The 14,210-nt window shown below is 41.6% G+C and overlaps 1 protein-coding gene across 1 annotated transcript in view; it reads right to left on the bottom strand.

Moving 5' to 3' along the window:
* Window positions 1–6,013: 6,013 nt before the first annotated feature.
* LOC115461897 overlaps window positions 6,014–14,210 on the bottom strand; it is a 52,144-nt gene continuing 43,947 nt past the window's right edge. The window contains exon 6 of the mRNA XM_030191954.1: window positions 6,014–7,342. Coding sequence (XP_030047814.1) covers window positions 7,217–7,342 — 126 coding nt within the window. The 3' untranslated portion in view covers window positions 6,014–7,216. The remainder of the gene's footprint in view (window positions 7,343–14,210) is intronic.

Raw genomic sequence — 14,210 nt, 5'->3', positions numbered from 1 at the left:
TGAAGAGGAAGATGGCGCTTGTTTTCGAGTTCAGACTGGCCACCTGGACTTGGAAACATGTGACCACATTCCCACAGTATGGCTTGTTTACCTATTCTCAAGCATTCTGTAATTTTCCTTAGCTCTGAACAGGAGTTCCAAGTCTTACAAAAAGGGGGTTTCTTTCAGTGAAATTGGGAGCTCATCTGTGAGTAATGTACAAACTGCGCAGAGAACCATGTTTCCTGGTCAAAGAAGCTCCTGGCTTTCACTGTGAACAGGGCCCCCCAACTGATGATAAGAGCCTGGATGATGTAAGGACCAGTGATGATTGTATATAGTGTATTATTGCTTCTTTTCCTGGTCTAGGAACTCGTAGCATTGCTTAGATGTAAAGACCAGTGATGTAATGACTATTTATAGACAGGTATTTCTTTTTAGTTATATAGCTAATCATTGTGTGTATATAGCTTAATCATTATATATATCTTAATCATTGTAGATTTTAGAACCTCTAATAAAGGTCTCATTTACCTAATACGAATCCAAAAGAATCCACAGTAATTATTCAGTAGTCTGTGTCAGTGAGACAGGCTGCAAATCCATAGCAGTATATCATCTTAACTAAAGCCACCCGGTCCAGAAAATTTATGGGTAGATCATTCCATTTCTTACATAATTGATGTGCGGCTTCCATTTTCACTATGACATTTTTCCGATAAAGCCAAGCATGGTCAGCGCTGAGGTACACCTCCAAGTACTTGGCCCATGACAAAGGAAAATCATGCAGTCATACGTAAACAGGGCTGCGTAATGAGGATGGCCTGAATGATCTCCATAATAGGTGCAAAAGTAGTGGAAGCATTATTGGTGAGCAGGAGCATATCATATGCAACAAGATTTATGCGGTACTCCTGATTTCCTACCTCAATGCCCTCTAACTGCCTATCTTATCTTAGCTGCCAGTGATTCTAAAGTTAGCACAAACAGGAGTGGGGCAACCTTGCCGACGACCCTCTTGACCCCCCTCCCGCCGTCAACCTGCCGTCGCCTACCTTTGCTGGCGGGGGACCCCAACCCCCGCCAGCCGAGCCGAGGTCCTCTTCTTCCCAATCCCATGCAAGGCTTCATTCTAGTCTGACGTCCTGCACGTACAACAGCACAAATCACATCCCTTTTGCAAACAGTTGCTTGTAGTGTTGGCTCATCTGTTTACGCTGCTCGGTGACTCTGGCCAAGTAATCTTGAAAAAGAAGTATTTTAGCGCCCTTATACTCCACCTGTCAATGGGATTGAAATGACTGCATGAGTCTGTCTTTCTCAGCGTAGTTAAGCACTCTCACCAGAATGGGCCTTGGCCTCTGCTCGCCTTCTGTAATGGCGCCAGTGTGATGTACATGATCCACCCTTATGGCAATGTCTGGGAGAGGGAGGCCCAGCTGACTAGAAAGCCATTTTTCAATGAAGTCAGCACGGTCCTCCTGTCATGGAATTCTCTTAACTTGCTGCAATCACAAACCCTGCCACTCCAGGTTCTCTTTGATTTCATCCACCGACGCTTGCAGTTTAGAAAGGCATTCGTCAAGCACAGCTGTAAGCTGATTGGTTAACTCCTGAGCTGCTTCCTCTTCTAAAGTTACCACAGGAGGGCTAGGACAAGGAGGTTATTAAACCTCCTTGGGCTAGGCTGTGGCGTCACCATTTTGGGACTCACGTTCTGCATGCGCTCTTTGTTGGGCATCAGGGTTTTCGTTGACATGTCGAGCTCCACTCACATGGAAAGAGCTGCAAATAGCTCCCACAATTCTTCAGGAGAGCCATTAGTCAGCTGTGCTATTCCAAGCCGGTGAGGGGGGATTCATACCGGTTTATACAATGATTTTTGATGCAGTCATAGCGGAACAAAGTCGATGGGCGTCTGCTCAGCCAAGTGGCATCATGTGACCCCCTCCCCCGCAAGAAATCTTACAAACCTCAAAAGCAAACAGGGCTTGAAAATGAGGGTCAATATTTCCCTCAATGCAAGCTGAACAGGCTGAAAATTAAACCAAAGAGCAATTTAAAATAGTAAATAGTTTACTCCAGCCTTCCCAGTCACAACTGACCCACAATGTTGCCACCTATTTTACCAGCAAAATTAAAGGTCTCCCATCAGGACCCACAGGCAGTTCCATCAAGACTCCAACACTCCATTGTTCCCTCCATGCACAGCTAACTGGGACTCAACCAGAAAACAAAGGAGGCTCTTGAAACAATTTTTGAAAGGCCTATGGCCAACATTTTACCCTCTTTACCCCTGACAAAGCAAACAGAGGCCTCTATGAAGGGGCCACTAAAATTATTAACTTCTCTCGTGAAGGGCAGCTGCCAATATTTTAAACGGGCTCTAGTGAGCCCCCTACTGAAAAACAGAGCTCCCTTAACCGGGACAAGTTTGAAAACTACTAGCCAGTATCTAACATCCCTTTGCTATAGCCTGCACTCAACACCTGGCTAATGAAAGAAAACTGACTAGACCTATGTCAACCTGGCTTCAGACCTGGGTATAGAACAAAGTCAGTTCTTGTATCCTTGCTTGATTATCTCCACAGAAATCTGCCACAGGGTTTCCACCTCAATTCAAGTGTTGATGGATTTCTCAGAAGCCTTCAACACTGTGGACCACAATATTATGTGTACATGGCCTACTGGAAACAGGTTATCAGTGGCACAACAGTGGCATGGTTCAAATCCTATTTGTTCTACAGACAACAAGCAGTTCTTTTCAAAAATAGCAGATCACCACCTTGGGCACCAAGCTGTGGGTACCACATTGAGCCATACTGTCACCTATTTTATTCAATATATACCTAATCTATGCCAGTGATATGCAGCTATTCATACCCACTGACCCAGATCTACCCACAGCTTTGAGTAAATTGACTAATACCAACTCAGGAATATTGGGGGGGGGGGGGCCGCAACAAACTCTGAATCCAAATAAAACATTACATGGGTTCCAAACATAAGCAAACAGGTATCTCATTTCATAATACCATTTGGGGAAGTATGAACTTTATAAATTCACAGGTCAAGAATCTTGGAATATTGCTAAATTCATCACTTACTTTGATCTTGCAAATTCAAACAATCTTTAAAACCGCTGCAATCACCTGCAGCAATTTCAAAATCTCTTCATATATTGAAAAGACAAATCTTATCACAGTGGTCCATGCCATGATAACAATAGGGCATTACAGTAGTCTAACCACAACATGTTGGTCAAATCATACTTTGTATCAGCACCAACTAATTCAACAGTATGATTGACAGAGGGCTGCAAGTGGTGTTGCAACAACTACAGGGGCTACTGGTTCCCTGCAGGGCCAAATTTAAAGTTCTGATTTTCAAGGCCCTCAGACAAAATGGGCCAGAGCACCTAAAGAATGTTAGCCCTTTATACTCCTTTGAGGCTTTTCCTCTAAAGGAACATCACTATCACATGTACCCCAGTCAAAAGAAATTGCATGATGTGATACTTGCCTGCAAGTTGTCTTGAGTGGTCCCCCCACTACTACTACTACCCACTCTGGAACTCACTCCCAAAAGGCTACACCTAAATCAAAAAATAAAACTTGGTTTATATTTGAGCTTACCCTCCCTCTCCCATTGCATCCAGCATTCCTGTTCCCTCCCTCCCCTGAGGTGTCCTGCTGCAGCCAGCTCCGCCTCCTCACCCCCTGAACCGGAACCCCCCACTCACTTCCTTCTTCCCATTATATAGTTGAAGCTCCCCCCCCTACTCTCTCAGGTCTCCTTACAGCCCTGATGATCTAGTGGTGAGCTGGAGCAGGAGCGATCCCCCTATATTCCTGCCTATGCAGTCTTCGTACTGAAAATGGCTAGCCGCAAGACTGCCACGGGAACTCACGGCAGCCATTTTTGGTATGGAGACCACATGGGCAGGAGCATATGGGGGATCACTCCTGCCCAGCTCACCAATGGACCACCAGGGCTGTAAGGTATGGCCAGGAAGGGACTTCATCTTTTCAATGGGAGTGCAAGTTTCCAGTTTGGGGGGCTGGGGGCACAGCCAGCTGTGGCAGGAAACCTCAGGGAATGGCAGGAATTCCAGATGCCATGGGGAATTGAGGAAAGGATGGAGAGGACTACTTGAGTATAAACCATCTGTTTGTATTCAAGTTAACATTTGTTCCCCCTCTTTTTAGGGGAAAAATGTTCTCTATATTTGAGCAGGGACTGTCTTTCTTCTATGTTTGTGCAGCGCTGCGTACGCCTTGTAGCGCTATAGAAATGCTAAATAGTAGTAGTAATATTTGAGTATATACAGTAGTAGAAGCAGTGCCACTGCCTGGCCACCTCAGCTAAATTAGATAGAAGCCAGGGAAGGCTATGGAAAATACATGTACCTTCAAAGAGGACCAAAATCAGAGATAGGAAAGCTCTGCTCTAACTTCAGCAGGGAGAGAATTCCAAAGCAAAGATGCTGTAAAAAAAGCTGACTGTCTGGTAGATTCTAGACGTGAACAGAGGGGATGGATAGCTGGGTTACTAGTAGAGGAACAAAGGGTATGAACAGGATGATGTGGTATGATGAGAGAGGAATAAAATGATGGGACTCTGGAATATAAGATGGTAGTATATCAAATCCCATTGCCTTTCCCCCTAACATGTGCCTTTTAAAAAGGTGTATCATTTATATAGTGTTGATATCGTATCATATTTGTGTTATGAATGTTCCTCCATGTTTCTATTATGATGTATCATTTGTTATCCTGTTAACATATGACTGTTGTATGATTGTTTAATGTGCTTGTTACTTCTTTTATTAGGTTACATTTTGCTTGTCTCCAAGTTGACCTTACTGATTGCATTTAGCCTTATAACTGGTCATTTTACTATTGTTATGCTGTTAACAAGATTGCACATTTTGTCAAGCTGTGCCTGTTGCACACTGCCTTGGGTAAATCTCCACATAAAGAGGCCCTTTAACTAAAGTGTTCGCACTTGGCAACAGGCTTGCCACGCGCCAATCCGTAACGACCACATCCGTAATGACCGCTGGGTTACCACAGGAGTCTGGTGGTAATTCCCACCCCCAGTAGCACCAGAACTTAACCGTTGGTAATTGAGCAGCGGTTACCACGGGAGCTCTCAATGGGTGACGGTAAGGGCTCCCCATCGAAATGGCTGTGCGGTAAGTGGTTCACTTACTGCACGGCCATTTCTTTTCCCCAAAAATGGCCTGCCTTTTACCCGCTACGGTAAAAGGGGGCCTCAGAGCATGTCAAAAGCACGCGCAGACGCTGGCCCCCTTTTACTGAAGTTTAGTAAAAGGACCCCAAAGGCGGTTAATAAATCACAGTTACTAAATAATACATAAGATGAATAAGCACACCGACAACTTTGTTACCCTTCGAGCTTGCCTATTTATTGAACAAATCCTGCTAAAATACATCGAATACTTATAGTGCATTATTAAAAGATCACACGGTTACAAAAGCCTGCATTTCCAGCAGTACACACCTGCAACTCTACATAAATGCCACAATTGCATGAATACTGTTTCAGTGCTCTATATATAGCACAGGTGTTCATTTTCAAAACACACAGACTTACCAATTTACAGGAACCTAGGTAACTTTGTAAATGTGCTTTGAAAATGAGTCTCTTAATATTTCTTATGTACTAAAAAAAGGGGGAGGGGAAGGAAAACACAGCACACTAACACCCACATACTCTACACATTCACATGTATGTGTACAGCAAAGGAAAACAAGCAAGGAGAGATGGGAGCTAAGAGGTACAACACATGCATTGGTATTTAACAGTCAAAAGCTAAAACAGTTCAGAACAAGGCTTGCCCTGTAAAAGAAGAGCTAAAGACAAAGTTTTTATATAATCTATGTATGTATATATATATATATATATATATTTAAAAAAAATCAAGGTGGGCTTTCAGATTGTATCCAACACAACAGCATTCCATGAGTAGATAAATGCAGTTGGGTGTTTAATTTCTTCTTCATGTTGCTCACCGAGAGCAAGGACAAAATTGTAAAAAACTATCTTAGCAGAAAACAAACCTAAAAATATTTTGACTTTCAGACCCATTCATGCTTCAACTTTTAAAGTTTACTCATGCCCCCTCCCCCACCAATCTGAATTTCTGCCATACTTTGGGAAACTTACCCATTTAAGGAAGTTACCTGTCCCATCCCACAGACTCCCCTCCCTCCCTCTTGACTAGAATAAAAATAATAATTTAAAAAAAATCTGCAAGGCCGTTGAAAAATTATTGCTTTTGTTTTTGTCAGACGTAGGTAGGTATGGGTACAAAAGGAGAGAGTTTAAGTAAATTACAGTTTTGAGATTGCTCCCCCTTTGATAATTGCTTATTTCAGTTTCTACCCAGGTAAAAATGTACTATTTTCTCACTTACTCTGTTAGCATCTACTCACCCTACACATACTGGTTAAGAAAGCCACACTGAAGACAGAAGGGAAAACAAAGAGTCAGTCCCATCTAAAGAACAACAATCAGGAACAAAAGTACCAACACCTTCTTAGAACATGGAAATAAAAATATAATTCCCCATCAGCGCTACCTTGCCAAGGAGCATTATGTGTAAATTCCAAAATAGCACCATTCATCAGTGTCTCATATCCCGTGGCAGCATCTCAATCACTTACCACAAGGAAACAATGCAGTTCAAACAACTACTTCTAAACATCAAAGTGTACATGGATAAAATATAGAGATATACAGACCGTTGAAGAAATTAACTACTAGACATGTTACATCTAAATGAAAACAAAACAAAAATAATAAACAATAAAAGAAGGGGTTGGGGAGGGGACTCTCAGCCTCTGCAATGATACTGTTAAAGGAAGCAATTGGGAGATGTGGAAGTGGAAAGGTGGAAGTTTCCCAGTGGCACATGGGCAGTTGCATTTGGTTAGCGGAAGACGTTGTTGTGGTAGAAACAGGCCTCAAGGCCCACCTGTAAATGTCTGTAAATATGAATTCACAGTATGAAACTCACTTTATGCTCATCTGTTAACTGATTTATGGTACTTTGTTTTCTTGTCCAACTGTAATTCTCTATAGCAAGGCTCAGAGTCCCGTATAGTTTCTCATACTTCATGATTTACACAAAAAACAAAATTCCAATATCTGATACCATGATCTCATCAAAACCCATACACCGAATGCAATACAAATGGAAGAGTTATGATTAAAAAAAGGAGAGGTAATTGATTGTCGAGACATGGTGTCCATAGCCATTTTCTGGAGCTAGGAATGCAGCTTCCGTCTCAATGCTCTTCTTGTGGTTCACCTTGGTGGAGATATGAAAAAGCTCCTAAATGACAAGACACCAAATGGGGGGGGGGGGGGGGGGGGGGGGAGGAGAGAGAAAGAACCCATTAAACAAAATGCATGATCAGTCAGCATAGTATTTCTTTGCAAAACAGCTGTTTACTTAGTAAATGACAGCACTTGAGCCAAATGACCCACCTGGTCTGCCCCACAGCAACTTGCCCACAATGGAATACAACACTCCTTTCACTTTTCCCCATTTATGTCACCTCACCTCTCAAATTGTATCACTGTCTTTTAGGGGTTGTAACTGCATCTCCGTGCAGGTTACTGCAATGTTTTCTTGCAAATCCGATATAGCCCAAATTAACAGTAATTTGATTCTATCTGCTGCTGTATGCAGGTTACCCATGATTTCCTGGGAGCTCAACACAGTCCATATCATTGCTGATTTAGGCTCTACCTTCTCCTCTGTGCAATTTAACCCAGTATTTCATTATTATCCTCATGCACTAGAAATCTCCTCTGTATTAGGGGCCTTTTTACTAAACCTCATCAGCACCTACGCGCACCCAATTGGAATTACTGCCCGTTTACCATGTGGCCCTTGCGACAGTTTCAATTTTGACGTGCATTTGAAAAGTATTTTTTAATTTCTGGCGTGTATCAGCTATGCACGTTAAGTGGCATTTGATGCGCGTAGGTCAAATACCGCACGGTTACTGCGTGAGACCTTACCGCTAAGTCAATGGCTGGCGGTAAGGTTTCACACCCAAAATGGACACGCAACAATTTTCATTTTGCTGCAAGTCCATTTTCGGCAAAATTTTGAAAAAAAAGACATTTTTATAGGTGCGCTGGAAAATAATTCTGTGCGCCCAAAACACGCGTCTACCCTACTGCAGGCCATTTTTTAGCGCACCTTAGTAAACGGACCCCTTAATTATTTATTCCATTCTTTTTTCTGTCACTTCCTCCAGAGGGTGTTCCACGCCATCGTCACACTTTCCATGAAAATTTGCCCCCTTGCAGCTTCATATTGTGAGACTCTTAGTTCTAAAACTTCATTTTCATTGGAGAAACTTTGCTTCTTCAAGATTAATATTTTTCAGGTATTTAATAAAAGGTCTATTTCCTTCCATTAGAGGCTTTTCCTTCAAAGAATAATATGAAGGAGGCCTTGAAAGAGGAAAAATTCTTACCCCATTATCTTTTTGCTGTGGGAAGGATTTTTTTTTTTTAGGCTGATGTTTTTTGATAATTTGGGTGGAGGTTTTTTTGGGGTGAAGGAGGGTGCGAGGTGGGTGGGGTGTTTGATTTTTCTGCTTTTGTGAATCATTAGAGTCAACATAATGAACCGTGTTGGGAGTACATAAGAACTTAAGGGCTTTTTTTAATGAAGCCGTGGTAGTGATTTCTGCATGGCAAATGCGACGAAACCCATAGGAATTGAAAGGGCTTTGTCGCATTTGCCATGCTGGGAATCTTTACCGTGGCTTTGTAAAAGGAGATTTAAATTCCCATGTTTCTCATTTAGGGTATACATTTTTTCAGTTTTTGGTGTATCCATCTTGGATGCCTCTAGCCTATCTACAGTACTTTTTATAAGTCTTCACACCCTTGTGTATTTTTCACCTCCTGTTGTCTAGAAAATATAATTCAGAAGGCATTCAATTAGGAATCTGTTTCACTGAGCCACACATTCTCTACATGTTAAGCATGAAAAGAACAATTATAGAAATATTCAAAAAGTAATTAGGAGTAAGAAACCAAAGAGTCTGGATTAAATTTCTTCACATCCTTCTTACCACAGCAAATGCAAATTAGTTTTGGTTCCAAGAACTGCCTTAACAAAGTCCCTGGGTTAATTAGAGCTAATCTGTGTCCTATCATAGTAGCGGATTCAAATGTCCTTGGATGAAGAATCAAACTATTTTTGTTGTATGAAGTGAATTGAAGCAAAGGTCTAAACATGCCAAACAAATCATAAAAAAAAACCTTCCTTCAGGACACAGGTATTCAAAAAGTACATATTGGGGGGAAAGTCTAAGAAACGTTTAGTGTCAGATGCATCACAGTAAGGCATACATCATTTGGTACGAACAAGACACTGCCTCAATCAGGCTGTCCTTCCAAAGACTATAGCTGAGGCATCTAAAAATACTTTGAAAGAACTACAGAAGTCTCAGGCTGAACCTGGGCAAAATGTTGACTGTTCAGTAATTTCAACATTACTCCACAAACGTGGGTCTGTATGGGAGGGTGGCAAGAGAGAAGCCGCTGTTGGAGAAAAGTCCTATGATGTGCCACACACTATTTGCAAAGGAACACTCATGGACACATCACTCATCTGAGAAAAAGACTGTGGTTTGAGGACATAAAAGCAGAACATTTTGATCTCAATACTACACGATGTGTGTGTGTGGTGTAAAAAGAGCACATTGCCCTGCTATCTCCATCCCCAGAGTAAAGCACTGTGGTGGTGGCGGCATTATGCTGTCAGATGCTTTGCAGCAGCACAGGCAAGAAAGCTTGTGAAATCAAGGAAAGGTGGATGATGCTAAGTACAGGCAAATTCTGAAGGAAAAGCTGTTCCAAGTCTGCCAGAAGATTTACTTTTAAGCAGGACAATGATCTCAAACCCAGTAATGGAGTTTTCTCAAGTAGCTCAGTGAAAGCCTAGAACTGAATCCAATAGAAAAGCCTTGCAATCCTCAGTCAACCTGCAAGTGCTCAAGCTATGTTACCAAAAAGAATGGGAAAATAACACCACTACCCACCGTTCAAAGTTAGTAGATACTTATCCCTAAATGACTCATGGCTGCTATTGCTACAAAGGTGTTTCCACCAAATATTCAGTCAAGACTTGTGCCATCTAATCTGTGACAATTTCAGTAATTGTTCCTTCACATTGAAAGTGTAGAGTGTTGTGTAGATCACTGAATTAAACCCAAACCCACATACTTAAAGCATTTGAAGTAAATTTTCAGGCAGTAGAATGTAAAAAATGTACAGAGATGTGAAAACTTTTCCAAGGCACTGTGTCTAGCAGGACAGGAAATAAAACTGGTGACTGATCCTTTGATTATATGTGTCCCAAACCAATTGCATAGGCTCTCTTTTCAGAAGTTTCTTTCTCTGTGTATGGAAAAGCAGGGCTTACCTATAACAGCATCTTAGGATAATTATAGACTGTGCCATTAAAAGAATCACAGCCTACTGATTCCAGGATTCTTCAGGGCCAATATGGAAACCAGAATGCTATACTAAGGAAGCAAGGCTCCAAAATTGCTTTTAAGTACACAACCCATGAAGGATACAAGTAAGTTCTTGCTTCTTTTCTTTAAAATAGGTCAGTGTTGAAATGGGAACAAAAGGCCAGATTAACCAGCCATTTCAACTTTTTGAGCAAATACTGCATGAAATCAAACTGCATTTCTGTCTTTAAAGCCACAGTCATAAAATGCATACTTTCTTATTTTAGCTTCATTTATTTCACTCTTTCAGAAGTGAGGAAAAAGCCTTCTCTCCAATAATATGATAAATATATTACAGCCCCTTGATAAAAGACAGTGGCAAGGAGAACTGAAGTTTTTCTGGCACCAAAAACAGGAAGATGTAACTTATGTGACACTCCTCTATGAACTGTACTTCAATCCTTTTTTTTTTCTTTTTAAACATTTACCCATTCCATAGATTTCCCACTATTTTCTATGCAAATCCCATAGCTAAGGTTTACAGGGTACCAGTGAGAAATTTGTGGGCGGCGTGAGGTTAAGCTAGACAAACCTCCCAAGGCCCTGTGTAGGGTCATTCCTTTCAGCTGTAAAAACAATTATGTGATAAAAATCCCATGTGGCTCTAAGAGTTGCCATGGAGGCCTAGATCTAAAATATTTCTTTATCTAAAAACTCTCTAGTACTGAAAACATACAGAATTCTCCTGCTGTTCTGACAGATACAGGACAGAGTAGTCACACCAACCTCAAAAAAGCCATATAAACAAAGGAAACAAGAAATGAATTTTCCACAAAATGTCCTCACCATGTATTCTACAGTTTAAGGCTTAGGTCTTAAAAAGAGCACTTCAACTTGGTCTACAAAATACACAGTCTTACTTCTGAATGCTCCCAGCAAACATACAGACCTAAATTATATATCCCCAGCAGAGAAGAAAATGTTATATTGTTTTCTGAAATGGAAGCTTCTTTGGAGATACTGCACTGCCAGTTGTCCTACCGGTCCGCTTAGAAGTTTATACAGGTAGGCCTCACCATAGTTTTGAAAAACCCAGAACTGCCTACAAATAAGCTATACCCACAGATTTAAAAAGATCTGTCAAAGACTTTTTTTTGCCTAGAAATGTAATTGGTATACTAGAAAACAAAACCAAGTCTCAATTTATAGGCTTCCTTTCCAATCCCACCCCCGCCAAAAATAGCAAGGTAAAGGCTATTAACTCATCAGAAAGTGTCTCAACACTCAACTGCCAACCATATTCCCTTTCACTAGATCAACACATATTAACATTTATTCCACAGCAAATTCCCATTCAAAATTTTGCAAGAAACAGAATAAGGACTTGAAAAACCCTGGTGCACAACGGAAGAGATGCAACTGAATACTGCCAGGGAGAACTGCAATGGCAGCTGCCAGTGGCAGAGCCATACTGATGCATCCAAGGGAAGGGTCTCTGAAGGGGAAGAGAGTAACTGGATGAAAAGGAAAGGGAACCCCCCAAAAAGCAAAGTCAAAATAAAAGGAAAGGGAGCAACACACAAAATTGACAATGACAAACAAAAGGCAAAATAGGCAAAGAAAGCAAATTGACCATTCCCCTCACACACGTTCCTCTAGCTTCTAAAAAAATATCAGGTTGGTGCCTAAGGGTCCCTTTTACCAAACTACGGCAAATGTTTTGACGTGCACCGAGCCCCCCTTTTACCGCAGTGGGTAAAAGTTAGGTCTTTCTTTTTTTTTTTAAAGAAATGGCTGTGCGGTGAGTGCTTCACGTGCCGCACGGCCATTTTGGGGAATCCCTTATCGCCACCATTGAGGTGGCGGTAAGGGCTCCTGCACTATCCCTGCAGTAACCGATTACCACTGGGTACACACCGGTGCTACATAAATTAATATATTTTTGTAGTGACAGATGTGACAGCATGCTGGGGGTGGGAAGTACCACTGGGCTGCTGCATTAGCCTGGTGGTATTTCCTTTTTAGGGTAAGGGAAATGGGACTTGATATACTGCCTTTCTGAGGTTTTTGCAACTACATTCAAAGTGGTTTACATATATTCAGGTACTTATTTTGTACCAGGGGCAATGGAGGATTAAGTCACAAGGAGCTGCAGTAGGAATTGAACTCAGTTCCCCATGATCACGGTTCACTGCACTAACCACTAGGCTACTCCTCCACTCCATAGTGAGTGGTATGCCCGTGTTGGGCTTGTTGCCGCTTTGTAAAAGGGGCCCTAAGTGTTTTAAATATATTACTCCTCTTTCTCAACTCACTAAGCAGTCCTGGCAGATATCAAAATGCTTGAGCTTTTAGGATACCCAAAATGGATGTGCAAAATGTATATGCAAAGAGGTTTGTGTACATACAGGCCCCAATATTCAGCAGTATTTATACAGGTAGAAGCAGCTACTACCCAGATAAGCACTGTCCTAACTTATCCGGATAGTTATCTGGGACTGGTGCTGAATATCGACAGTAGCTGGATATGTTTTGGCAGCTGCTTTATCTGGATAGTCAGAACAAGCATATAGGTATTAATTTAAATGCCATAGTCAGTGTTCTAAAGCAATATTGGCCACAGAATTCAAATATCAGGGGGCCAGTTTTTAACTGAATGCAAATCTCTCATATGTACATTTCATGAAGTATCTCCTAAAATCACAAGCACAATGATTTCCACAGGTACTGAACTCTGCTTACTCCTGCCACGAAGAGGATTAGAAACGGGCTTCTATTTCTTCTATTCAAAATTTGGAGCACAGGCCTGGTGGACAAGCAGTGGGATGTTTTCACTGCAGTTGCATGCCAGTGGCATGACTCTGCCTCAACCTTTAGTTGTACAAATGTGATAGGCTGATCTCGTCAAAGGTTTTGTTCCCTGAGTGAGAGGTCCGTGTTGCAGCATGTATCAACTACTCCAAGTGCTCAGAAGAACAGACGCCAATGAAATCTGGAGCAGGAAGCTCTGTACAAGAATGTATCTGGCACAGAAGAGAAAAGACATTCAGAGGTCAGTGTCTCTCAAAAGTGGTGGATAACATTACTGGTGATGGCTCCGCCTCTTATCTTTAAAACAAGTTCATCTTCAGAATAGTGCTACTTTAATGAGGCCCAAAGGCACCATTGTGGAAGACCATGACCTGGATGTCTCCCAGTGTTCTGGATTGTTTGCAACTGTCAAGTGACATGTCTAGGCGCACCTAAATAGATGAGAATTTATTTTATTTATTTGGATTTATTTACCACCTTTTTGAAGGAATTCACTCAAGGCGGTGTACAGTAAGAGTAGATCAAACATGAGCAATAGACAAAGCAGTAAAAATATTCAAAAACAATACAAAGTATGGCATGGTACACTATTTACAATTTTAACACAATACGTAGTAGAACATTATAGGTGATAGCGAAGATGTAACATATAGAAGGGTAAGAAAATAGGAAGAGTTAGAAAGTCAGGTGATTGATTTAAAGAAAGTTGCACATGAGGTCAGAGAAATGGTTAAATGTTATCTCAGCTAGGGTAGGAGTGGATAAACATGTCCTGCTGCAGTATATGCAGCCTGTGTACTCCTTGTGTGTGTGAGTGAGACTAACGAGTTAGTTACTTCTTCCAGTAAAGGCCTGGTTGAATAGCCAAGCTTTCACCTGCTTCCTGAAATACAGATAGCTTGG

The sequence above is a fragment of the Microcaecilia unicolor genome, chromosome 2, assembly GCF_901765095.1.
Source record: "Microcaecilia unicolor chromosome 2, aMicUni1.1, whole genome shotgun sequence".
Taxonomy (NCBI): Eukaryota; Metazoa; Chordata; class Amphibia; order Gymnophiona; family Siphonopidae; genus Microcaecilia; species Microcaecilia unicolor.
Note: the sequence above shows the minus strand (reverse complement) of the source record. Positions and strands in the feature narration are given on the sequence as shown.